The sequence below is a fragment of the Pogonomyrmex barbatus genome, unplaced genomic scaffold (genome assembly GCF_055798465.1).
Source record: "Pogonomyrmex barbatus isolate J1 unplaced genomic scaffold, ASM5579846v1 scaffold7, whole genome shotgun sequence".
Classification (NCBI taxonomy): domain Eukaryota; kingdom Metazoa; phylum Arthropoda; class Insecta; order Hymenoptera; family Formicidae; genus Pogonomyrmex; species Pogonomyrmex barbatus.
In genome coordinates this window covers 4,277,696-4,305,020 of record NW_028297171.1, presented here as the reverse complement: position 1 = coordinate 4,305,020, position 27,325 = coordinate 4,277,696, and the positions used below count along the sequence as shown (strand labels likewise).

The 27,325-nt window shown below is 43.3% G+C and overlaps 1 protein-coding gene and 1 long non-coding RNA gene across 3 annotated transcripts in view; one reads left to right on the top strand and one right to left on the bottom strand.

Moving 5' to 3' along the window:
* LOC105423760 (uncharacterized) overlaps positions 1–22,847 on the top strand; it is a 54,424-nt gene extending 31,577 nt beyond the window's left edge. For both annotated transcript variants that reach the window (XM_025217472.2, XM_011633665.2), the window contains exons 3-4: positions 15,839–15,991; positions 18,781–22,847. In XM_025217472.2, the coding sequence (XP_025073257.2) occupies positions 15,839–15,991; positions 18,781–19,821 (1,194 nt within the window). In that variant the 3' untranslated portion in view covers positions 19,822–22,847. The remainder of the gene's footprint in view (positions 1–15,838; positions 15,992–18,780) is intronic.
* On the bottom strand, positions 1,893–8,088 carry LOC148934934 (uncharacterized). Its single transcript, XR_016140870.1, has 2 exons — positions 6,082–8,088; positions 1,893–4,788 (listed from the first exon to the last, which is right to left on the bottom strand). It is a non-coding gene; the product is annotated as an uncharacterized LOC148934934 (long non-coding RNA).
* Positions 22,848–27,325: the final 4,478 nt, after the last annotated feature.

Genomic DNA, 27,325 nt, shown 5'->3' with positions numbered 1-27,325 from the left:
AATGACATACTCCCACATGCATGCGCGCCGCCCGATATCGCATCATCTACTAGTAGTGGCAACGGTAGCGGCGGCAGCGACGGCGGCGGCGACAGCATCCGCGGTAGCAGCTGCAGCCGGCTGCCGTTGCTGCCGCCAGGAAGCTACACCACGAACGAGCGAGTGAGTGAGTGAGCGACGCGGCGAGAGCGAGAACCGTGATTGATCGCGCCGCAAAATCGCGCACCGGCTATCGTCACACAGTCGCCGACACCTGTGCGACTGACACCGCGAAAGGATGTCGCGATTTTTCTCATTTTTTCTCCTCTCTCCCCCCCTCCTCCCCTCCCCTCCCTGCCTCTCCCCGGAGGATTTCCAGATCCGGCTTATTTTATGTGCGACAGATACAATTATCGGCCGACTTTGCCGAATCGTGAAGTAGAACGCACGTAGTTCATTGAACACACGAGCGGTAGATCTGATTAGATTTCGTCGTGCTCTGAATATCAAGCGGAAAACTTATACACGGGGGGATACTTGAATTTTTTAAAATTTAGAGAAAAGCAAACTCCGGTTTTGGTATAAACGATCCGTTAGTCAGATACGTGCGCGGGAACTCGGGAACCTCGAAATATCGTGAAAATATCAAGCGGATATCTTGATATTCTACTGCCTGATATTCTACTCCACGCTGACGCACATCAAAATATCTTCGTTAATACGGATTCTCTTTCGCGATAGGAAATAAGCGCGTATAATAACTGGAAGAGGACCATAAAGTTTGGTGGATTTTAGATACTTAAATCGCGCTGTCGTTTCCGGACGGTTGCAGGGAATCGTCCGAGTGCCGATATCGAGGAAAGCGTTTAAAATCCGCGGAAAGATACTTCAATCCACACCAATACTCGGTACAGGTCGATACAGACCCGTACTCGATCGGCCAGCGGGACCGATATTCTCGCGTGCAATCAGATATCGTGGGTACCTAGCAACAGCTACACCCCGATGACGGCGGCGGCACAGCAGCATCATATGTCGATGAAGCCGGCTGTTCCCGAGGATAGGAAGCTATTCCACGGATCATCTCTAATGCGCCTGATCTTAACGATGAAGCAACCAAGATCGAACGGTGTCTCGCAGGAGCAAATAGCCGCAATCTCACCTTCCTCCGCGGATGATCGTGAAATAAATGTCTGGCGTGTCTGTGTGCACCGGGTGACGCCAGTTTTATCGGTTTCTTTCTAAGATAACATCGTCCTTCTCCGAACTCCATTTTTGTTAGCTATTAACCCATGATTTTAACTAATGGACGGACGAGCAAAACAAATTCAACGGCATCTCACTTTTATTCGCGGATTTATAAAAGCTTTGAGTCTTGAGTCTAGAATCAAAATTAAAGATGCGCTTCGAAATATATTATTGTAATATACATATGATAACATGATATATATATATATATGATAATATCTGGGAACCTCTCTCCTCGCTCTTTCGCAATCCGACTGCAGTCGGATATTCTCGTTCTTGCTATTTTTTCGTGGCGGCGCATCGAAGCGCCGAGCGGGAACATAAAGGGCGCGATAACGTTGGAAAGCGGAAAAAAAACAAAGCGTGCGACTACGAGTGCCGCGGCGAGAGAAGGAGAAGGGAAAGAAGGAGGCGCGCGAGAGAGAAAGAGAGACAGAACGGGATACTCGCGAGTGCGCGAGAGTAGATGGATAGCGAGGCCTTTTGTGGAGAGGAGGCACGCCGCGCCGCGCCGCACTACGGCTTTTACATCTTCCGAGCCGTTTCCATCAACTTTTCAAATCATGCGCGAGCGAAACTCCCCCTACCCCGTTCCGTACCGCAATACCGTGCCCGAGAATCCATGTCGGTACATATCATGCGACTCGCCGCGCACGCGAGAATCCTCTCTCTCTTTCTTTCTCTCTCTCTCTCTCTCTCTCTGTGTGTTCTCCTCTCTTTCTTTCACCGCGCCGCGAACAACATGTAGCAGCTACCGTTTTACCGGAGAGAAGAGATCCGAGACCGGATAACGAGATAGGCGAGGCCGCTTCTCGAAACAAGCCGCAACTTGGACGCATCGAACACGCCCGATGATCGCGCGCGCCCGGCTTTTTCCCTTATTCAGACGCCGGCGGGATATTTCCGGATCGGTGTGTTAGAGCCGCGGAGAAATGCGCTCGTGTCGGATTTTCGATTACGGTCGCGTGCCTAGACGAAGTAGAGAATGAGCGAAGGATTCGCTTACATATCGGATACCAGCACGTTTTACGCGGCATTTCAGATCCCGGTGCGCTTTCTCTTATCCCGTCGACTAGTTGATTTTTCCATGTTGCATGGATCGTTATGGATATAGGAGCTCTTTGTACATTGTAAATTGCCAGAGTATTGGCAGTGGACTGGGATATTCTATTTGGAATGCTGTTGGTGATAATGATGATAATTATATTTTCCACCGATTGTTTCACGCGCATATGATTTCCTGTCTTGCCATTGGCTGCGGGTTTTAGGTCTGATCAAACTCGGCGCGAAATGATATTAATGCTGTAATTGATTGGCGCCGTTATAATAAAATGACATAAATGAGAGCAACTTCCAGCGAGGTTTCACCGTTCCAATATATTACACATACGCGTATATATACACATTTGCATCGACCACGCATATCATATCAACGATAGGTTTATGATGCGCGTACTCATGAGATAACTCGTGTCCTTTAACCCTGCGATAAACTTGTGAATTACATCTGTAATTCGATAATTAAAACGAAAATTGATTAAAGATTCTATCAAAGGCTTTTCAAAATCTTTTTACAATTTGTGAATATCATTCAATTCAAATTTTCATATATTCCATTAATAAATATTCTAATGAAATATATATATGACATTTTTTTCATAAATAACAACACTTGAAAATCTTATTATATTTTATGTAATTTATACTCGAAAAAGGCTCCGCCTTTTTCTTAGGATGTATTTATATAATATATAATGTACAGTACACTGTGTTACGTATGTTTATATGCAAAGATCATCGATGCATTGATCATCAAGAAAATCACGCTACTTTTTATTGATTAAAAAATGCTGACAGGTGTCGTTAACATGGTGCAGAATATCACGATGCGTAATCAGACTCGCGCGGCTCGAACACTCGAAAATCCACTTCGATCGTGCGGGCGAGCGGGCGGGCTGGTTGGCGAACGATCCGACGAGTATTCTCGCGATTTACGGCAATAAGGAATTATTAGCCGGAATGTCTCGTTGGAGAGACTCCGGATTACACACGTACGTCCGATGGGAAAGCGTGTGCGACGCGGCATCGGCGCGGAGAGGTGAGCGGAGGGATGAGAACACCATCGAATTCGAAGCGACGAGGCTCGATGCGTGACACGGTAACGCAAACAGAAATCCGACACGCCAGGCGGACAGAGAGGACGGACGACGGACGGACGGACGGACGGTCGGACGACGTTGGGGGTTGGGGAGGGTGTCACGAGGGGGGGTTGAATCGGGTAGACAGACGGCGACAGAGAGGACGAGCGCGACGCGGAGGTGGGCGAGACGGGGCTTATATCGTTCGCGTTGACTGCGGATCGTGCTCTCTACCCCATGGTCTCCGGCTTCCAATGTCGACGAGGGTGGAAACGCGAGCCCGTACCGCAGTGGAGGTCCTCTTCTTTTTTTAGCTCTTTTTTTCGTCGCTGACCATAGGAGGACACGCAAACACGTGCACGCACTCGCTTGATGAACGAGAGAGGCGGAGTGGTAAAGCGCGCGTGAGAGAGAAAGAAATGGATAGGAAGAATGGGAGCGGAAAGGACAGAAGCGCGGTCACTTCCGTAATACGTTTGTCGCCCTACCGCCGTTTTCACGTAAATCGGGGTTGAACAACGGAAACCCGTCCCTCGTGATTCGCTATCGACGGGCTTCCTGGGAAACCGCCAGCTGTCGACTGACTTCGCGCGTTTAAATACTGTAAGATGACGTAAGATTATATTAATAGGATTGACTCTATTATGACAGATATAGAATTGATCCTATGTCGTCCTAAATGATCAAGGAAAATTAAATATTCTATTCTTATCTGAAAAATTAAACGATGATATTATTATCGATATTGCGCGACTATAGCGCCCGATTTTCAGCATTAGAAGTATTGATTTTACAAAGAATCGGAGGATATTGTTATAATTTAAAAATTATAATTATAATATATTTTCCTAGATGATCAAAACAATATATTTCGAAAATTTATATTGTCTTTACGTAAAAAAATATATTTTGGATAGTGATTTTGTTATATCGCACGATTCACGAAATTTACTCTTTTGTCTTTTGAGAAACCGTGTTATCATCAAGCAGAAATTGCGAAACGATTCTACGAATTGTTCGTTCAACTAATCCTGTTGATACAAGTATTTTAACTCATAAATTCGTAACAGGCATCTATAGTCAAATCGTAAAACTCAAAATATTTGTTAACACGTTGTCGAGAATAACATTCAAACGCTTATGTCTTTTGATGGCTAATCGTATTTAGAATTTAAAATATTTCGAAAAATTTCCATAAAATGGCGGTTTCCTTTTATTATTTTGTGGTGTATCACGAGAAACCTGTGAGAAAACTGCGTTATCGTAAACTTTCGGGTCCTAAATGCTCCGGCTCAAAAGGAATCGTGGATTTCGCATTCAAAAAGTTTCTGGTACCATTCCAAGATTGGCGAACTCTTCCGTGCCAGACGCAGTCTAAGAATTCGCGATCCATCCTTTCGTCGGTGGATGACCCCGTTGATTCCTGGAAATCATTCCGGCGATGTCATCTAGTTTTTCCGATTCGATTTATGCTTTCGTGTCCTTACGTAGATCGTATTCGCAGGACATTTTCTTATTCCGATAATATTTTTAATGTTATGGATATTAATATCCATTAATCGTTAATTATCATATATATTACTTTATGGAAAATCGATAATTATAGTTTAGAAAGAATAGTATAAATAATTTTATTCATGGTTCAAACATTCGCGGTGCCTTTTATAAATATATATTAAAATTATTCTCTCACAAGATGGGAAATTCATACTTTTCGTATACTCACACATGTAGAGATATTATATTATATATTATATATTAAGACATATTATATATTATATATTAAGACGTATTATCAATCGATTACAGCATATCGTTGGTCAAATTATCGAGTTCCGATATTTAGCCACTAATTAACCGCAGGCCGCATCAGAATGGCGCTATATTTCGATAAAATATGTGTGGGGAGTAGTAGAAAATTATAAATAGCCTGCAATTTGTGATTTTATCAGAACATGTTTTTAATCGATCGAAACTAGTATACCTGATTTCCTATATGGAACTGCTAATTACAAGCAGCCTGAAGGAAGCGGTCTCGGGGAATAACAGTCTTTTCGATAAAATAAATTCAATGAGTAGGAGAGAGAGAGAGAGAGAGAGAGAGAGAGCACATAAATGAATGTTAGTGCACTTAGGCTTTTATCTTTTATCGGGACATTCTCAATCGATTGCGCGCGCTTTGTATCGTCGCCCAGTATATCGATTTTCGATATCGAATCGCTAATTAGGCTCGATACCGAATCGCTAATTAGGCTCGATCGGCGGGGATTAGCAGCACGCGTTTTCGATGAGATATATTCAAGAAATAGAATCGTAGACGTGCATCGCTGGCGAGCCGCGCTTTACCTTTCAGTCGAGAGACACGCTCTTAATCGACCGCGAATACTACATCGGCGCGGCCATACCGGCATCGATTTCCGATATGGAGCCGCTAATTAGAGCCGGCGGGCCGCGCCGCGCCGCGACGCGACGCGACGCGACGCGACACGACGGGACGCGATGGTCGGGACGACGCGACGGGGTTTATCGCATTTCCAGGCGTCGCTGATATTATATTAGCCGGCCGACCGATCGGGCGACCGAGGTGGAGAACGATCTCGGCATAACGCGGTCTCTCCCGCGTAATTTAGGTTTCACGCTGAGTCTCTCTCTCTCTCTCTCTCTCTCTCTCTCTCTCTCTCTCTCTCTCTCTCTCTCTCGTTCTCTTTAAACGTACTTTTTACGGCGAGGCTTATGGGCCGGTCGGCCGGACTCGCCGCGACTCTTTTCACGCACTCTCGCTACCCCCTTCTGTCCCCCTCATGGAATGTCTCCTGCTTCAATTCTATTCCTCTCTTTCTCCCTCGTTCCGTATAATGCACGGTCGCGGTAAGCCGACTGGCAGCTGCCTGCCTTCCGTGCAACCAGCAAGGCTAGCGGCCCGGTCTGGCTGGCCCGTTCCTCCACATACGGCTCTCCATGCATGGAATCTCCAGAGATTCTCTCCTCCGCCTCCCTAGCGCCCCATCGCCTCCTTCTCCTCCTTCACCTCTCCATCGCACGTATTGCCGTACCGTCACTACTTCGTCGCCGCTACTTCTACCAGCACTCGCCACCGCTTCACCGCACTGACGATATCTCGCTTTCTATCCCGTTCCGCGCCATCCCTCTTCCCTCTCACTCACTCTTTCTATCTCTCTCTTTCTCTTCACGGACCCTTTTGCGCGCATCTTCTCTTTCCTCGAACATAGATACAGAGAATCTCTGCGTGTGTAGTATCTCCTCGTGACTTCCAGTTTGTCGCGGACACCATCCTCGTTCCTTGGCTCGTTCGCTCTCTCTCTCTCTCTCTCTCTCTCTCTCTCTCTCTCTCGCTCTCTCGCTCTCTCGCTCACGCCACGAGCTTCCCACTCATGTCTCCCTCTTCATCCTACGTCGTGCCCCCCCTACGCTCCGGCTGTCCCGCTTGCTCTGTTCCGACACCGCAGGCGGCTCCGAGCGACGCCTGCGCGAGAGCGAGGGGAAACGTGCTTGGTGAACGCGAGTGTGAGCGGGACGGAGTGCGGTGAAGAGGTAGAGAGTCAGAGAATGCCGAAGTTTGGTCCGCGACTGCCGTCGTTGTGCCGCCGCCGACCAAACGGACAAGTATTGTCCGGATCCCGTCCCGCTCCGGGCTTAGGGGTCCCGTTCGAAGGCGCAGCTGGGGAGAGAGGCTTGGGGAGGCCTCCTGAGTCAGATATGAATCTTTGTGCCGGGAGGGCGGCCCGCACACTCGACGGCTAACGGCGGGGTGGCATCCGTCCTTAGAGAAGGAAGCGGGGAAACGAGGGGACGAGGGAGACTACGACGACGAGCTCGCGTAATAATTTATTCCGTTTAGGCTCCCTGTCAAGTCTCTTCGACGCTGGATCTGGGCCCTCCTCCTCCTCTTCATCCTCCTCCTTCTCCTCTCTCTCTCCCTGTTCTCATCCTTCTTCGTTTCTCTCATCTATGCGTCTCCGCTTCTTCCTACGACTCTGAAGGGCCCGCACGCGCACTTCATTCGCGAGCGTACACACGTATGAGTAACATCGTGGTTCCTCAAGTCCGAGTACGTTGCTCGACGACATTAATGTGTCCGGTACCGACGAGAGGCACACACGTACGTCAGCGATCTTCCGAGAGTCTCGCGTACGTTAACATATCGGATTCGAGTCTTCTTCCCGTTCCACAACGACGGTCGATGCGCGAACGCCGGGAGGAGGGAGGAGGGGGGAGAGGATCTGTGACAGATCTGGGAGCCACAAAGAGATAGATGGAGGATCGTGATCTCTCTTCACGTGTTGAACGGAGGGAAGGAGATACGGAGCGACCCCGCGCTTCGTTTCACTTTGCGTCAGCATGACAGTACCTTGAGAGAGAAAGAGAGGGAGAAGGAGCGAACAACCGATAACGCGACGTCTTCTCATCGGGAATCGCATGACAGTTTAGCGTGACCCCGGCTCGACGCGATTTAGAGCGAAATAATAAATCGCAGTGAGAAAGATTACATCTCGTAAATACGTAGTAGTTAAGTAGGACTTTCGAATTTACTGTTTCGTATTACAAATTATAATCGTGTGTATCAGGTAATTAAGTGGGCATTATCATAATTTATACGATGCGTGATATTTCTGAGATCTGAGACATATTGAGATGTATTGATAGAAAAAATTCACTACGGCGTAACTGCATTGGATACGGTTATTTAGCTACCTTAAGCAGAGAGAATACAAATGGAAAAATTCATAACCGTGCCGCTTTTTCATAAGAGCTGTGAGAGCGACTATAGGTCCGATAGGACACGAGAATGATGGGTTAAATGCTGATATTTCGCATCGTCATTGTGATGGTACAAAACGTCACGATGAAACGTAATAACGTTGTAATAAAACGCGACCGTTCGCTCACACGCCACACGTCGGCTTGACTTTAACGTCGCGTTCATCTGACATTTCGTGACATCGGGTTACGCAAGCGTGATACTGCCCATCGGTTATAATTATTCGACCGCCAATTAAACGTGTTAGAGCGCCAGTATTTCGCTCATTCATTTCAGTCGCGTGACTTGGACATAAGCATTCGATGAGACATTCTGTTCGTCTGTTAAAAGAAAAGCAGTGAATACTATTTACCGAAAAGTAATCTGAATACGCCAAGAAAAAGTCGAATGCGCTTTCAGATTTATTTAATATTATTAAAAATGCATATATCAGATGATTTACAGACTTCTCTAATATTTATATTTATAAATGTTAGAAAAATATCTGCCACAATTACAGATTCTTGTATACAAACGATTAACATCCAATCGTAACGTGAAATTCTTAAAGAACGCGATAATTAATTCATGACGAATAATACCTGTTTGATAAATTTGCTTTTGTCAAAAAGCTTTTGACAAAAGAAAATATATAATAAATTGATCAATTAAAAAAAAAAAAAAAAAAAAGGAAAGTCTCTACGTTTCATGTTCTGCACTACGTGAATCTTTATCATACTCTCTATCATTAATTAAACGAATGAAAAATCATCTTTTAATAATACACGTAAATCGTCGATGCTTAAGTCGACAAGTCCTGCAAACGGATATTAATGATCAGCGCGCACGTTTCCGCACGCGGAATTACAAAGGCGATCATTATCGCGGCTCGTACGATCTCACCGATGCGATCTTCGGTGTCCGCGAGGGTATTTCCGGGGGGGACGGGCGGACGTTCCGGTTTTCCATCGGATCGTCCGGTTAGCGAGCGTGCCGGACGCGGCTTTTCGGATGATTGGCCGCACGACCGGCGCGCGCGATCGGTTTCCGGTCACGGGCCGTCCCGGATTCCAGGTCGGCGCGTTGGTGTGAGTTGCCTGCCTACCTCTCTTATCGATTCGCGCGTTTCGTTGTCGTCGTCGTCGTCATTGCCGTCGTCGTCGTCGTCGTGTCGTCATCGTTAGCGATGCGACGAGGAGCCACTCAGATGGACGGCTCTCGGGACGACGAGTGGTTTTACGAGTGGACAGTTAGGGTCTGCCGAGAGAGCGATGAAAGTTTCCCTCCCTCGCGTTTCCGCAGAGGGGGGTCCGACGGGTCTTTCTCGCGTCGCAGTACCGGATTCGGCCGGTATTCCAAGAAGGTGCCGGGATACTTTCTGATAACTATGATCGCGATAAAGCAGCCTCCATTGATGAGGATGAGAAGGGAATGGAATTTTTGAAGAAGAAATTCTATCTTTTCTATTTTTTTTTTATAAATCGAAAGTATCAAGAAGAAATGCTGTGTTTTCGTACGTAACGATAATTGCATCTTCATGCGTTGATGGTACTATTGTTATTAAAAAAAAATGTATCATCTTTTTTCAACGTGCGTTAACATTTTATCGTTATACTTATATCTGATAATTTTAAGAGAAAATATATGTTTTTATACTTGGGCCTAAGATTTTCGTACAATGTTGGATTTTTTCATTCGCTTTAATGAATGGAACTTGGAAATTTTTCCTCAATCGAGATATTTGTTCACGAGGGATATCAAATGGAATAGTTTTGGTATCCGATATAAAGAAAATGCATTAAAATGATTCAGTTTAAGTAGACGATGCGAAGAAAGTTTCGCTCGCATTTTTCTGTATCGATTTGTAGCGGTTTGTGGGTGTAACGCGAGTACGCCCGAAGCTAATGGGACGCTTTATGGTGGGTTTGACCTCGATAACGCGGTTCGCGGGATGTACCAAGAGAGCGGACGTTATCGGAAAAATCCACAGTCGGCGCTTTTGGATTTAAAAAGCGCGAATAAAACGGCCGCGAGGAAAAATCGTTGTCAGTAAACAAAAAAGCCGTGATTAGCGTAGTGCGATTTCGTGAAATCTGGTATTGTATCATTAATATATATATATATATATATATATATATATATATATATATATATATATATATATACACATATATATTCACGTACACATATGCATGTATGAAAATCATCAATCGCGCACTCTACTTCCGCGAGCACGATCGATACACTTGTTGTAAATTATCCCCATGCTCGGCGGTTCGAGTTACCAAAGAAGCCGTGGTCGCGTTGGAAAAGTTCGAAATTGCTTCGGAGCGATTTCGGGGGGTGAATTCGATATTGCGTCTACACGGTTCAAACCGATATCTCCACCCCAACATCGAAATCCGGCTCTCTTTCTAATATCTCCTTTCAAATTATAAGAGTATTGCGTCGACGAAATATTCTGACAAAGCATATCGAAGGAGACATTTTCTAAATATCTTCGTCATGCATCTTCTTTCACATACTAAGGCAACTAACATTGCAATTCATAATTTATAAGTCTTTAATAATAATAATTTTAATCGAAAATTATTATTAATTTCTAATTCTGCATTCTCTTCTCAGTATTTTACTTTTCGTTAACTTTATTTTATTTGTATATTTTAATTTTTCATCATATAAATATCTTACATACAATATCATCAAAAAATTGACACGTAATTGTTTCTTACAAATTTCTATAAGTATATTTGAATAATTTTCCTATATTATTAGAGAATATCAGTGATGCCATTTATACATACATGCCAATAGATATATGTATAATATATCTAATCTCTTTGAAAATTCCACGACGTCACGTCATAAAGTGGTCGGAAAAATTGTAACCCAATTTTGTTTTCGGCAAAAGGATTATTCGAACGAAACCACTATCTCATGGCCGTTTCTTTGTTCCGGTTTCAGAATACTTTTTTTCACTAGATATGATTTTGATGTTCGAGCCAAAGCTTTCCTTCTTGCGAATCTTCTCGTTAACATCGTCTCTTGTTTTCTCTCTCTCTCTCTCTCTCTCTCTCCTCCTCTCTCTTTCGTACTCTCTCTTTCTCTCCTCTATTCATCTTCTCTCATTCCTCTTCTCCGGGTTCTCTCACCAGCACTCTGGCATCCCGCGGCACTCAACAGGGGCCGGTCGTTTATCTAAATGGCTACTGGGTGGCCCGGCCGACCGTGTCCCGTCCCAACAAACCAAAACTAACCCAATCACACGCCTCCCGAGCGCTCCGGCGCGTCGAAGAAACGACCCCGAGGAGAGCTGATATCCTAAGCTCGGTGATTGTCGTGCCAGCAAAACTGCGCCAGGATTTCTCGGTACTACGGTTCAGGCCTGCCTGTCTGTCTGCCGCCCGCCTGCCTGCGTGCTCGGGTCGTCGTATCACCATTGTCGTTATCATCGTCGCTTGCCGGGTGTAATGGAGGTAATCCGACCTCGTTGAGAGAATATTTAACGGTCGGTCCCCCTGCTCGCGCGCGCGCGCGCGCGCGACGGGCGCGTACGGACGATGCCGTGCTACTTTCCCGCTGCTTCCTAGTATCGTTGTTATGCAACATTACCACGCCACTTCGGTACTGTTTCAATAGCCGGGGCTAGCGAAGCGCTCTCCGTCCCCGGCTCATTGATACGCGCTCTCGCAAGCGAAACCAAGCTGGCATGGATCGTGTCTTATAGCCGCCGGCGACAACGGCGCGGTTACACGCGACTTCGCGGATCTCGTAAAATTGTCGCTTAAGTAGCGACGGTAATACCGGAGATACTTGTAAACTGAATACATCGTCCAGAGAGAGAGAGAGAGAGAGATGATAACATATTGTGTCGCGCGGATCATTGCGCCCATTTTAGATCTTCTGTCATCGCGCAAAGAGACGAAGTAGGCGAGCGCGTTCGTAAGATGTAATTACGGTGTCGTGGTAAGAAAGAAGGTCCTCCCATGCTGAATTATACGAACTGGATGTTAATTAATGCTAAATGTATACTGTAATATTTTAAACGTCGCGATTATATCAGAACGCGAACGGCGCATTAGCCGGCGGTGAAAACGCCTCGCGCGCACATCGCGGGGCTCTCCCGACCGTTTAGAGATAACTCGCCGATATCACGCGAGAGCGGAAACATTCGAAAGTGCGCTCGCCGGTGACGATTATCGTTTCCGAGCTCTCCTCCTCCTCCTCCTCCTCCTTCGGCGCTTCTTTTCTTCTCGTTGCACGAGCGCACGGCCATTATCTACGCCGGAAGAGGAAACGATCTACGTGGACCACCCGGTACGTGACTTTTCTCTCCCGTCTCTGCGCGCGATTCGCGGCGCTCCGACGTTGAGCGGTGCAACGTGGCGCGGCGCGATTCCCTCGTGAATTTTTTTAATCCGCTTCGCTGGTCGCCGTGTCGCACTGTTTTCTCCCCTCGGTGTTGCGTTGCGTTGCGTTGCGTTGCATTGTGGCGGCGGTAGCAGCGGCGGTGGCGGCGGTAGCAATGTTCGTTTAAAATGCAAACTCGTTCGCGGTCCGCCGGGGCTTTAAAAACAGCCGCTATACCTATCTGGATTTTCGTTTGCTGTGCCGCCGCAAACTTGGCCCCGCCGAATCTTACGGGCCTCGTACAGGGATTTATGGCGGTGCTGACGCGTTTCTATTCTGGACCGCCTCGTCGCGCCGAGAAACATCTCCTCCTCCCTTCCCTCCTCCCCGACGCGTTCTTTCTCCATCATATTGCTCGTATTTAGCGCGTCTTCGCGATCTTTCTTGGTAACATCCGATTAAAAAAAGAGCGATTTTCTTATACGCCAAAGTTAATTGAAATCATCGATCTCGCCTCGATTCCGCATTTTTTAAATCATAGGTATATATATTTTAACTTGTAGATATTCGCTTGATCAAATTTCTTATCTTTCTTTGGTTCACGTGGATTTATGATTCCTATATGTAATTTGTTGGATTCATAGGTTGTGAAAAATATTACGTTTCAATGTGTTAAATTCCAGCGGATATAACTTTCACGTGTCGTTTTTAATAATCTTGCTACAAGATAAAGAAAAGCTTCATCCTGAAATTCTTTGATTATTAATGAATAACATGTGTAACGCAAAGATTTTTCTCACCATTGTCTTCATTTATATGCAAGCGTACAATATTTGCGAGCACATAAATTTGTTGTCCCAGACATTTTACATCTTGCAAGATGTCACGCGATTTTTCCCCTGAAATTCTCGTTTGCCAGATAAAAGACATCGTACTACTTTCCTCAAGATTTGTTCTTCTTTTTTTTTTTCTTATGAATGATTCTTTCCAATCTTGGAGTTATATATCATGTGTCGTGTTTCTCTTTTGTCATTTTTTTCAACAATCACATTTTTATTAGAAAGATTTTAATCCGTGGCGACCTGATTACCACTTTATGATTTTGAACCCAATTTTCGCATCGTGAAAAAGATTCAGAATCGAATGATCACGTTTAACGTTGAATGCTAGAGAGGTGAATGCGGGTCTCTCCTCTCGTACCTTTATCTCGAAAGAGACGCTGGCGAAAGTAAGATCAGACTCTCGGCTTTCCTGGTAATTTGACCAGAGCGATAAAGGCAGTTCTGCGCTCCTTTGACCGGGAGGATGTTGATTCAATGGGCACTGATGCATTAGATGATCGTCTAATCATTGATGCAGATATAAGCCGTGAGTAAAGGTGAGGGCGAGATGCTTAATTAGCTTGGTCGTGTAATGCGGAGCGACACTGAGGGCAGCTTGGATAAAGGGCTAAATTTATCCCCGATAGTTCTTTGAGCCCCTCTGGTTGGGCACTTATCCTATGCGAGCACGCACTTCCGCGTTTTAATCCTCTGACGCAGTACTCGGTGTCTACCGCATTTAAAAGTTCTATATATAATAATAATAATAATAAAAAGAATAAAAAATATAAAAGTATCTAAAAGCCGCGATAAGATAATTATCGGTATCACAGAAGGTTTCTTCCGTATTCCCTAAAAGTATGAGAGATTTAATAACTTCGAGATATAGGATGTTCTACACGACAATAGATATTATCGATGTGTCCTAAATCTAAATGAGCGAGGATAATGACGATTTTTAATGAAAAAAGAGCAATCGATTTAATAACTCTGCGACAATATCGTTTTAATCCATCTTACGCACCATAAGATGATTTCCACGAAAAATACACACATTACGCACTCAATAAAATAATTTCGCGTCTAGTGAATTGATGTATAATATTCACGTTCATTTGTAAGTTTAAACATTCAAGACAACGTCAATGCCGACTGGTTTTCTATTAATTTATTTTCATTCTGTTTCATACTAGTTTCCTATGCAAGGTGCGCAATTTAGAATTATTAAAAATAAAGTCGTCCTGCGACTTTGAAAATCATTCGAACCGCGCATTAGTTTATAACTTAATGTCATGCTTAAATACACAGAGCTCGAAAGTGATAATAATTAACTTGAACGAGTGGCGAGCGCGCGAATTTTTTCCTCGAAGGACAATGCCGGTTTGTGAATGTGATCGGATAGGCGTCGCTATTGTTATCCCGCTTGACCATAGCCACTTAAGCCCGTGCGCTAAACTCCACGAGTTCAACTTTACCCTTCAACAGGTGTTTAGGGAAATACAATAGTGTCGCGCATGCGCGCCGAACTTCTTGAGGTCGCAAAGTTCGCTGGAACAATCTGACCGCGACCATGCCCGCGGGCGATGCCGGTACTTAGGACGAGATTAATTAAGATTACGCAGGACGCGCCGCGGTTCTCAACCCCGGTCCGAACGGAGGCAAGTAAATTTCGCGCGGTTGATAAGGAATTTCGTTAATGCATGCGAGATGAGAAACGACGAGGCTCAATTAGAAGGATGTGATCTGAGATAAGTTCCAAGATCTACTTGTCTCAATAAGTCCGTGGGAAATTACAATTGCGAGGAATGCATATCTTTAATAAAAAAAATATATTGTTAAATTAATTTACATATAGTGACATATTTATCTCTCTTAAATTATTTATCTCTCTTAAATTATAAGAATAAGAAATAAATTTCTGCGAAGACTTTGCTTTGCAATCGCATTTGGGTAAAATATGAAAACGTGCTTGTTTCACGATACAGAAAACAGATTTTTATTGACTTAATATGATCTATTTAATATGATCTTCTCTTTTTTTTTCCAGTTTTACTAAAACTTTTAAAATTACAAAAGTTGTAGTTACAATCAATAAATTTTTAACACAAATGAGATGTAGCTTATCAGTAGCAGATAAAACTGTCTTAGGGAACTGATCTGCCAGTAGTCGATAAGGTAGACTGTCGGAGTTCATGTTGGTAATAGTCGAGAACTAAACACACTTCCCGACTGGGGAAGGTTCAAAGAAAATTCATGTTACTGCTCCAACGATAGGTGGCACTTGAATATAGTATAATTCTCGAAAGTATTCTCGAAAATATATATAATTTGTAAAAATCTTGATTAAATTTTAAATTGTTTATATTATATACGCTTTCTTTATGATTACAAAACGGAACTGCAAAAACGCAAAATCATCTATTACTCTTTTTTATTATAAATAAATATAATAGGATTTTTTGTTGTATATTAAATTTATTGTAGTTGCTTATAATGACAAATTAAACATGCTTATCATTTTTTGTGTTTTATTTTGTTTATAGGCAATGAATGGTGCTGAAGGTACGATTCCACCTGGAAGAGTGTACAAGAAAGTCGCGATTGTAGAGAATTTCTTTGACATCATCCATGCCGTTCATGTCGATCTCGAAGGACGTCCTGGAAAGCATGCCGGTCAAAAGCGCACCTACAGAACAGTAAGTAGCATTTACACATAGGAAATTCTTACATTAATAAAAAAAATTTAATTTTCCAAAGATGTTTCTTTAAATACATATATTTAAATACATTTAATATCTAAAGAAAATATTCACATTTTCTATGTTCTAAGGATCTTTTTCAATTTTTATTACATGCTAACTAGTAAAGTTCGAAACGTTTATCTTAAAATATTATACAATTAATTTATCATTGTTTTCATCTTATTTCCTCGCATTTGGCCGCGAATTCCCTCATATTATACATATACATTTTGTTTTATATATTCAATATAAAATAATAAAAATTCAAAACACCGCATATATATATATATGTAAATTAAAGATACTTTATTATATAATTAATATATAATATATAATATATAATTAATATATAATTAATTAACATTGAAGTTGATGTTTTTTTTAATTATCGAAGCGCAACGGTATCGTTCGTTTATGCGCGTAAGCAAGATCTCTTAGTATTTGACTCTTTAGTGCAAGGCATGATGCTAACCATAGTATCTCTCGATCTGCAGAACAATCAAATTCGGGCATTATCAGCAAAACGCGATGAATTCTTGCATGGTTGCCCGCGACACGCGATATTTACCGTTCTCGAAGGAAGGCATCGAAGCGTTCAAGCGTCGAACACTCGATACTACACGTCATCTCACATGTTCCGGCGCGCATTCGCGTAAACCTCTCTCCAGGGTATCATATCTGTTCTCTCGCTCTCTGTTTCTCTCTCTTCATCCTCTCTATCTCACATCCTCAGCACATGGTCTCTTTCTACTCTTCATCATCGGCCCCTGCGACCACCTTTCCACTCTTCGGCCTCCTCTCTCTCTCTCTCTCTCTCTCTCTCTCTCTCTCTCTCTCTCTCTCTCTCTCTTCCCTCCTCGTCCTCTTCCTCCCCCCCTCTCTCTCTCTCGCACGCCGCGATCTGCTTGTGATTCAAAACCTCAGGACACTTGTTGCATTGCCTGCTTACTCACACACTCGAGCGTTTGCGCGACGGTGGAACTGTTTTACGTTCAAGTTGGCGTTAGGCGGCGAGATTCATCGGTTCCAGGAGAGGCCGCGTTATGTCACGGCGTCGCGTTGCGCAACGCGATACTACCCACCTCTATGTTGGGGATGGTGGATTCGAGTTGCCGCCGTTACATCGCAAGGGTTGCAGAGTTGACCGATCCAGTGCACGCAGTTCGCCTTTGACGGTTCATGCCTTTAATGTGTGCACGATTGGTACATGTTACGACGCGTAGCCCGCACAATTTGCTGTGCAAAGTTGATTGGAAGTCGACCTTCCTGTAATCGGGCGAGAATAATACGCGAGGTTGCGGAACTTCCAAAAATTCTGCTGAAAGGCATGCGATCGCAACTCGCTAATTCGAAAGTCATTTACATTTATTTATTATAAAATCTCTGAATTTCTTGATTTATAAGAATGAGTAAAAACCAAACAGATGCTTTAAGGATTAAAAAGGACTAAAAATTAAATCTAAATTTTGTTTACTTTGTATAATAATTATTTCATCATATTTAAATATATTTTCTAATACAAAATACAATATTTATTGGATAAGTGTTCGTCCTTCTGTCAACCATGTTGTGACATGTATTATTTTATCATCATCGAGAAATATTCTAGTCGTCCGATTAATTTATCTCTTTATTGCTATTACCCTAATACCCGCTATCCCTTTAAATCCAAATTGAAACATCGATGAGTTACAAATCGATTCAAGATATAATACATGCATCATCTCATTTTCACCTGAGGAATGCATCTCTTTTTAATTCCTCTTTCTCCCCCCGAGTTCTTCGCAAAGTTTCAGATAAATCTTATCGAATTATTACTTCTTCTCCTACACAAAACCGATGCAGTTATAACGCGCACGTACACATTAACCTCCATCGGCTTTCTCGGCCTCTCGCGGAAGCTGCCATCCTCCTTGATTAAGTTATGCCGCCCTCCTCCACCTCCTTGGAGAGAAACGTTTCCTATTAAGGGGCGGGGAACATCCCTCCGGCTGAACACCTTCTCTCGCAGAAGACATCAAAGTTCCGTTATACCGCTCATGAATTTTCCCCAGTGGGCGTCGCACGTAAAACGGCGCCACGTGACAGCGATACGTTCCGGAGACGAGAGCGGGAAGGCCATTCGCGCGCATATTAACGCGTCGATTGACAATAGCAATTGCGTATTATTACCGCGCGAACGTGTACTTGGGTGCGAACGTTTCGGCCGGATGGAATTGGTTAATTACCTGACCCGAACGGCGTTTCTGTTATGAATAACAGGAATAACGCTCGAGAAATTAGATGCGGAGGATCCGGTCGATACTGGGTCCTATCTCGCTCTAGATCTTGCCAATATCTTCATTGCATTTTTAACACGAAACGTACTTTTGTATTAACAACTTTTATTGAAACTGTATTATTCGCGCAGCACTCTTTAAACATCGGGTCACGATTATCCTAAAACCTCGATGCGCGAAATTTATTTTCTCGTAGGAGACTTTATCTCGATTTTATCTATGAAAATTATATTAATAATAGGAACTAAACGTATCTCTATCTTCTTCCGAAGATAATTCACAATGGATCATAAATTTAAATGTTTTTACAATTAGGTTAAAGCTTAGGCTAAAAATATTGTAGTATTAAAGTTTGATCAAATGGCTGAAAAGAGAGAACAGAGATTTTTTTTTTTTTCAAATGCATATGAGATCAAAGTTTGAATTGTTCTAAAGAGAGTGTTCCTCTCTCTACGTCTGTTGCAGATCACAGAGACGTACGCGTTTCTACCCCGAGAAGCAGTAACACGATTCCTACTGGGTTGCACGGAGTGCCAACGGCGTCCGCGGACGCCCAGTCCAACGAACTTATCTAATCAGTCACAGTCCACGGCAGCAGCAGCAGCAGCGGCAGTAGCAGCAGCAGCGGCAGCAACGCTGGCGTCGACGTCAACCTCGCTGAGTCCGAATCCCGGTAACGCTCCTCTCGCGACCTCGACGTCGACGACGACGACTTCGTCGGTGCAAAATACCCCTAAACCACGCAACAGTGGCCAACAACACGCATCATCGGAAGGCAAGAACTTGCATAACTACAGGCACCAAAAGCAGCAGAAGAATAGCAGCGGGAGTGTCGCTGCGGAGACGAAAGACAAAGACAAAGATGAGAAATACAATCCACTAAGTATCACGAATCTACTAAAGAAAGAGCCAGTGAACGGCGGTTATCTGGCGAGTTCGGAGACTTTGCCGGAATCTCGGAGAACACCAGAGTCCGATCGGGCGAGCTCGAAGAGTTCAGCATCGTCAAAGAGAAAACGGATGCTACCAGAGGGACGGACACCTTCGCCGCAGCCTAGTCAGCCATTACCGAGGCCTTGGAGTCCTGGGCTGGACCCGAAGAACACGCCCATTGATTACAGTTTGCCTATCACCACGTCGTACCTGAAGCATCAGCAGAGACTGCTCCAGGAGAAGAGCAAGGCAGCCGCCGCCAATGCGCTGAGGGAGTCCGAGACAGAGTCAAAGACCGTTCCGACCATCGTGACGCCGCTCATTGAAGAGGTGGAGAGTGTCGAGAGGGAGAGGTACTCACCAGCCACCGGCCTGATCGACACGAACCTCAATCTACTGGCGACTATTCAGCATCTGCATTGTCAAGTAATGCTGGCGCTCACCGAGCGATTGAGACCATCATTCACGGTGCCGAGCCCTCTAATTCTACCACAGACATCCCCGAATATGCTCGCGGGCACGATGATGATGGGCACGGAAGTATCGGTCCAGACAGGGGAAAATCATTCGTAAATTAATCGATGCGAGAGAGAAGAGAACCGCCAGACCGCTTCTCGCACAGATTAATCTTCCCTCGAAGATAAAAGAGATAATCGAGCTCGTTGTCAAGAGACGAGAAAAAAATTAGTATCGTCGCGAGCAGAATCAACTTTATTATTCAATAATACTGCCTGAAAAATCTCGCGCATGTCGAGATTATAATTCATTCTAGACGAAAGTCCGCGATAAAAAGATTAGCCGTTCAGACAACGGAAGTCTGCTGTATTTTCCAAAAAGACACGCGTTAAAATTCGACCGCCCTATTTGCGTCATTTCTGTCACAGTCACGCGGCTACGTTGCACACCCGAGGCTTCTTAAAACGTAAAATGTCGATCGCGGTCGCTCTTCATCTTTAATTCGTTCCTAAATAGGTATCCGTTTGACGCGCGCGATTATGGACACAGCAACGACGACCGCTCCGACCCTCCCGCCTTTCGCCGAGAAGCGAAAACGACAGACGCAATTACATATTGAACCGGACGGGATCGATTACTGTCGTCGTGCTCGTGTCACACATTTCATCCGATCGGGCCGACCGGCGGCCTGACGCTTGCTTGCGTCCGACGTCGGTTGGCGCCCGATATAGACGACGGGCCAAGCGAGCGAAATAATTTCCCCGAGTCTGTCGAAATACGGGTCGATGTGTCAGGGATTCACGCGGCGCTTTCTGTGCCCGATATTTAGAGATCCGTTACGCGAAGAGCGGATCGCGATCCGGCCGCCGCCGGACTCGACTCCGATCGATCCATCCAGGCGAGGCAAAAGCGACAGTCCGCGCGGCGACACCGCGAAGGACCTGAATATTCAACGAGCTGGCGAGATGGAGGATAGGAGAGAGAGAGAGGAACGAGCAGTGGGGAAGAAAAAGAGAGATAGTAGAGAAGGAGATCCGATTTCTCGTTTTCGGGTGTCACTCGACGAATCCGACAATATTCGCCGTTGTTGTCGACCTGGCGAATTGTCTTTCATCTTTTAAGGCCGCGCCGCGATTCGCTCCGACTAATTATATAACGCGTTTCCAGGATGAGTGCCGATATCCCAGATGAGTATTGAACCTTTCGAATTTTAACGCTCATGTTTTTTCGTAACGCGAATATCCTGCGGCTAATAATTTCTTCTATATTATCATAAATCATAAAAATATAGCGCGCGAGTTAAGTTTCAGAGTAAATAAATTATGTAACATTATCTATCGATACTTTTCAATTCTTTAGAGGGCGAACTTTCTTTTATTTAAGATTCGTCGGAGAGAGAGAGAGAGAAAGAGAAGAAATTTTTTTCACGGGGAGCATACGTGTCGACGAAATGGAGAAGCGCGTTTCGTCTCTTTGCTCCATGCGTTTGTAAGCGATGTAACGCGCCTTCGGAATCTCGGATGGTCTGGATTAATGTCGGTTAATACGCGATCAGGTAACATCTTATTGACGAGGAAAGGGCCGGTTGCATCTAGCCGGCGTCTCGTGCTACCTTGTAATCGTAATAATGTTATCGCGTGTAATTACACACAATGGGAGGATAGGTAGCTGAAGCGAGCTCGAGCGTGCGAGTCGTCTCGTCTTGTCACGTTTCACTAAACCGGTCGGGATTTCATATTATTCAGGCCGTAAATTTCCCATATGTTGTACTAATTATCGTCATATTATTGTCACTATCAGCGCATCGGTTATTTGACGATGTCGCGTCACGATCGTCTAAGTAAACACGTTATTTCAGATAAAACTGAATCCATATATTTTATACTAATCTTGAACAATGAATTTTACTTACATTAGTATAGATTTCTCTTTTGTTTACTATATTTCAAATATCTCAGTTTTTTAAATCTTATTTTATGATAGAAACAGTCAAAAATGATGTTTCAAATTCACATTATTCACAAAAAAATTAGTCTTAAATCAAGACAAATATTTTTATTTTATGACTGAATTTATATCACTGCAAATATTGCTTTTGTTTAACTCCAGATTAAAAATCTTTTATATGAAGAATATAATATTCTTGCTTAGATATGAGAACATAAAAATTGAATCAAAACTAATTTTTTTTTATGTTTCTTTTGGATGAGTATCATTACGATATTAATTGATCTCATTTTCTTGGAAAAATTTAAATAAACATCTCTTATTTTATGAGGAGGTTGCTGGCAAACAATTGATTTAGACTTGCCTTCGTGAAATAATTTGTTCATTTATAACGATCACCGAATTCGATATTGATTATATACCAAAGGCAGCATCATTCCGAACTCTCGCTTTGAGAACGATTCTTGTCTTCGTAGAATAAACCGCAGGTAAGACGAATCGGCTGCAGTTAGAAATCGATTGTTTCTCGCATCGAGACCACGATAACGGTCCTCGGGCGGCGAAACCTGTTTCATGTCTGATTGTGTACGTAGCCTAGAAGCCTCCTCCCCCCTCATGTACGATATCACTCGAAGTAGCTCGTCTTTCGTATAGCGATGTATAGCGTGTCGTTAGCCGGTAAAGAGAGAGAAAAAGAAATACGCCGGTAAAATAGGCCTTAAAATGTGCTTGGCGAAAAAAAAAATGTTTGTACTAGAAGTTCGATAATTGTTGTGAAAGTAGATGAGGGTTAAAAACCCTTGAGAGTGTCGTCGCATCGGACATATATATACATATATATATATATATATATATACACACACACACGTATGTATATATTATTTTGTACATAATCGTTGTATCATAGTGCGTATAGCCTGTACCGAACAAGCCCGCGCAATTAGATTATTATTCACAGCGATTATTCTTTTCTCACGGTATATTATGTATCGTTATCATTATTAATTATTGTAATGATCACACAGACGGCTACTATTTTTACCACCGCTCTTATATTACTCTTATTATTATTTTATTATAATTATTATTAATTATTATTATGATTATTGTATTAATTACTGTATTAATATTATTATATTTAAACTGTGCGCGCGCGAAACAAATATGAAAATATATGAAATTGAAATACTCGAGAATGTTGAATACGTAGCTCTTATCGTATTCAAAAAACAGTGCATTTTTTCCATCTTCCTATGATATATTTTAATTTTTCAGTCGTCTTTCCGCTTCTTTTCCCGCACCTATTAATACTTATACTTTCAAATTGATTATTGAAGAAACCCCGTTTGAAGAAAGAAACTTGTAAAAACTGATGTTTGTTCATTTCTGACAACATTACATCGTGCCGTAACGCCTGCGGCTGATCGTCGCATGTAATCATTAGATATTTCGTACAGAAAATAATGAATATGTTACATATAGGATGGATTCATGAGTACACAACTATATTTTGTCCCATGCGATTATCGCATACTAACGTAAGTATTAAGTTTATTTGTTATACGATAAACATTTATAAACATTTATTATAAACATTTCGAATGTCCGAAAAACTTTCGATCGATCGATGAATATGTACATCGAGGAAGAATAGTTGATTTTGCACTCTACGCGTGAATAACGAACGCAATTGACACCTCACCCCTCCTCTTCCTTTCCTACCCGTTACCTACCCTGGTAGTAGATAGAAGCAGTCGCTTCGGCGTCTGACGTACTTTAATATCGCGAACAAAGAGGACGAAATGATCGTGTTGCCTTTAACAAAGGAGAGAGAAGGCAGTGCAGACGACTCACCTGCTCTCTGTCTCTCTCTCTCTCTCTCTCTTACTCTCTTTGGTCGTGGAACGAGGATCGTTTCTCGGAGAGGAGGCACCATAGGTAATGCAGTCTTTACTCATCCGGCTGTTGCCAACGTTGTAGCGACCTCGTTCCATCAACTTCTACGCGTTCCCCCTAGCTAGCTATCTCCTTCGTTTCCTCTTTCCCTCTTCTCTCGCTTTCCCCCTCTCTCTCTCTCTCTCTCTTTCTCTCTCAGTCCTCAGCCCTCAGGAAAACTCACCTCCTACCCTCGGTTCCAATAAGGCTGCCGCCTTCCACCTCCTGCTCTCCCTCTCTGCTTTTCACCCTCTGCTTCCCTCACGTGTTCGCTCCCCCGACTCCGTTCCCCTTTTCTTCTCTCTGTCTATCTCAGTTTCTCTGTCTATCTCTCCCTCTCTTCTGCGCACCCTCAAGCAACTCTCCGTTGTACCCTAAAGCCCCGCTTCCACGAGAGAGCCAAGCCTCTCTCGCGTTCTCTTCGCCACGGCATTGTTGCTATCGATTCGGACTTGGAAACGTGTTTTTCTTCGGATATTTCGTGGCCACCGCCGGTTACGACTGCCGCCGCTCGACCGGATAACGAGGATTCTAGGAAGGCGGGTGTGTGTCCGACCCTCGGTTCACCCTTTTTCATGTCTCTTTCTACGTCTCTGAGTTTCCACGTTACCACCTCCGTGCCGTTATATTTCCCGCGCTTAAATGCACTGCGCCTTTTCCGCCCGCGATAAATATTTGATTTTACGTGTGAATTTCGTGCATTCGTTCCTCACATTCCCATCTATAATATTTTTGCTTTTCTCCAAACCTCATTTACCTCACGGTTGCGTTCGTGCCATATTTACGTAAAAATTAATTTTGTAATCGACGTACGATACAAATATAAAACTTGTAAATCAAACTTGTAATATAGTTGATATTTCTACTTGGAACTAATTTCTAATCATGGTATGTATTGTTTATTGAACATATGGCATGACGACAAAATAATTTAACGCGACTTGTCTGTTCGATTAAAAAATCAGATCTCTTTCTGTCGCTAAATTTGCTTTTCATATATTTTAAATATTTTGATTATTAAAATAATAAATATATTTTTCAATACATATATACACATTATATATATAAAGAATAGATAAAGAATATTGTAAATATTATAGTTCCTTCTTTCACCACGCTGCAAATTGCTTTTATTACTTTATCGATTTTCGGTTATTCTGTTCTCGATGTCCGTCTTTAGAACGCTAGTCGTGATCTGACAATTCGATACCGATAAGTCGCCGGAGTTTGACGCGATGAGAAACTCCCATTAGACTCGATGGCCGTAAGCTGCGTTCCCTCAGAGGTAGAGTCGAACCACTTTCGTCGTCTTTGTTACGCCGAGATGTTCGCCGGTTTGGCTTCGATTGTTTCGCAAAGGCCATTGAGGAACCCGTACCACTTTACGAAGCTGACGTCGCTGCAAATAGACAACCAGGACGCCCAGGGCGGCGAAATAAGGAAATCGCACGAGAGATTTCAACGAACGTTACGATATTAAGCTGCACACGTTCTAATGTCGAGTACATTTGCGTGCGACGCTCGCGCTACCTTTTATCAAATATCTTTCTTAACCTTCCATCCGGAACAGCTTAAACGTTTAAACATTTATTGAAATTTCATTTTATCCGCAACGGAATTTAAATATCATATTTACATCAGATACACGAAAATAACGCACATTACTTTAATATTTAAATATCACATTTGTTGCGATCATCTCGCGTTTAAAAAAAAGATTTTTATAAAAGACAAAAATATATCTTTATTTGTAAATCATATTTTTGGTTGTTTCCGACTGAGAGATTTTGCGTGGCTATGTATACGTCTCATTTTTACAAAAGACATGTTAATATAATCACGGATTTAATTGATTAAATTTGGAGTACGGACGGGACTGCCTCGGATTGAGATCGAGTGACGTCGAAGCGCGTCGGAGATTTCAACGATCGGCCATATACTTTGGCCGGTGCGCGCGTATATGCAATCCACCGATGCGTCGCGAAGAGTGCGCCATTGTCTCGCGATATATTCGTCGCTCATCGCGCTCTCGTTTCCGATGGACCATCCGATTAAGGCGCGTTCTCCCGCCTGGTCCCCCGTGACCCGCAGTGGCGATATTACTGGGGGCTTAACTCGATCGAACGGCGATTTAACATTTCACCCTCCTGGTTTGCGCGACGTATGTGACATCCATTGTCCTTCGGGGATACCGATTAAAAGAGGGAGAAAGAGGAAAAGAGAAAAAAAAGGTTTTTATGAACGACTAGTTGAATGAGAAATGGAAGAATTTAGCGGGCGATGCATAATTAATTGCGCATAAAAGGGTAAGTGATGATGTATTAATTGCAATTGCAATAATACTATGGTGTTTACTGCGGTATGACAATAAATCTCGACAGTATCAATAATCATCATAATTACTTGAAAATAATTTCTCTTCTTTTCTTTAATTGTGATTTCTATAGAATCGATTTTTAATATTTATAATAATTGTTTTCCAAAGATAAAATACTTATGTAATTTATTAACAAATATTTGCGTTAGGTGATATAAGCAATTTGTACAAAAATACGCTGTCTAATATTTTAAATGAAAGATAAAAGAAATGATAAAAGAGAAATGACGCAGCAATTGACATTCCGTAGCTCTGGTTTTCTCGTTTTTCGGACTATCATGATGGTTTTCGAGAAATTACGCGTGAAAAACATCGCGAGGATCGTCGATATCGATGGCAGCTGCATTAAACATACAAAATTGTATCGTGTGATTGTTTTGCAAGCTCAGATTAGAACTTTTGCGTGACGTTTTCGTACCATATCACTTTTAACATATAATTATTTATTAATCGGTTTCTTCAAATAAATTCATTATTATTTTTTTGCATTACATAAAACTCGATGACAATAAGTTCAGTTACGACAAAAATAAAGACGATGCATTTTAAATGAAGTCTTTCGACATTCAAGAAGAAATTTTTCACAAAGAAAAAGAATAGTTTATATAATATGTCGCAATATATTTTATGTCGCAAAAAATTATACTAATCTACTTGAATTGCATAAAATTCAACGATATCATCGACTATATTGCAATTAATATAATCATTAGAAGTCTTTCATACTTTCGTACCGTTTTGGGAGTATAATTAAAGCGTGCGCGTTGAAGATGTTCACAGAATAAGCTGGCGCGAGACTCGAAATTCAGCGAGATAGTCCCGCGGTTGACGAAGCAGGCGGAAGGGTGAAAATGGAGTGAGGACTCGGGTGGCTCGTCAACGGTACTGTCGGCTATTGCAATTCGTATCACGAGTCGTGCGGGAAGATCTCTTATTTTCTCGTTGTATCCGACGAAACCTACCTATATCCTGGAGCATCTACCCTCATTCCGAGCCATCAGCCCCGCGTACCCTCACAGGCAGTAGTAGCAGTAGCGGCGATGGCAGTCCTCTCCGTGTTCTCTCGACGTCCAACTCTGGAGGCTCTATCCTCTATGGAGGAGAAGGAGGAGGAGGAGGAGGAGGAGGAAGGAGGAGGAGGAGGAGGAGGAGGAGGAAGGAGGAGGAGGAGGAGGAGGAGGAGGAGGAGGAGGAGGAAGAGCAGGAGGAGGAGGAGGAGGAGGAGGAGGAGGAGGAAGAGGAGGAAGAGGAGGAGGAGGAGGAGGAGGAGGGAGGAGGAGAAGAAGGAGGAGGAGGAGGAAGAGGATAGTACGCCAAGCTCTAGAATGTAAGGGATGATTTTGGAGATAGCTCGAGGGTCGC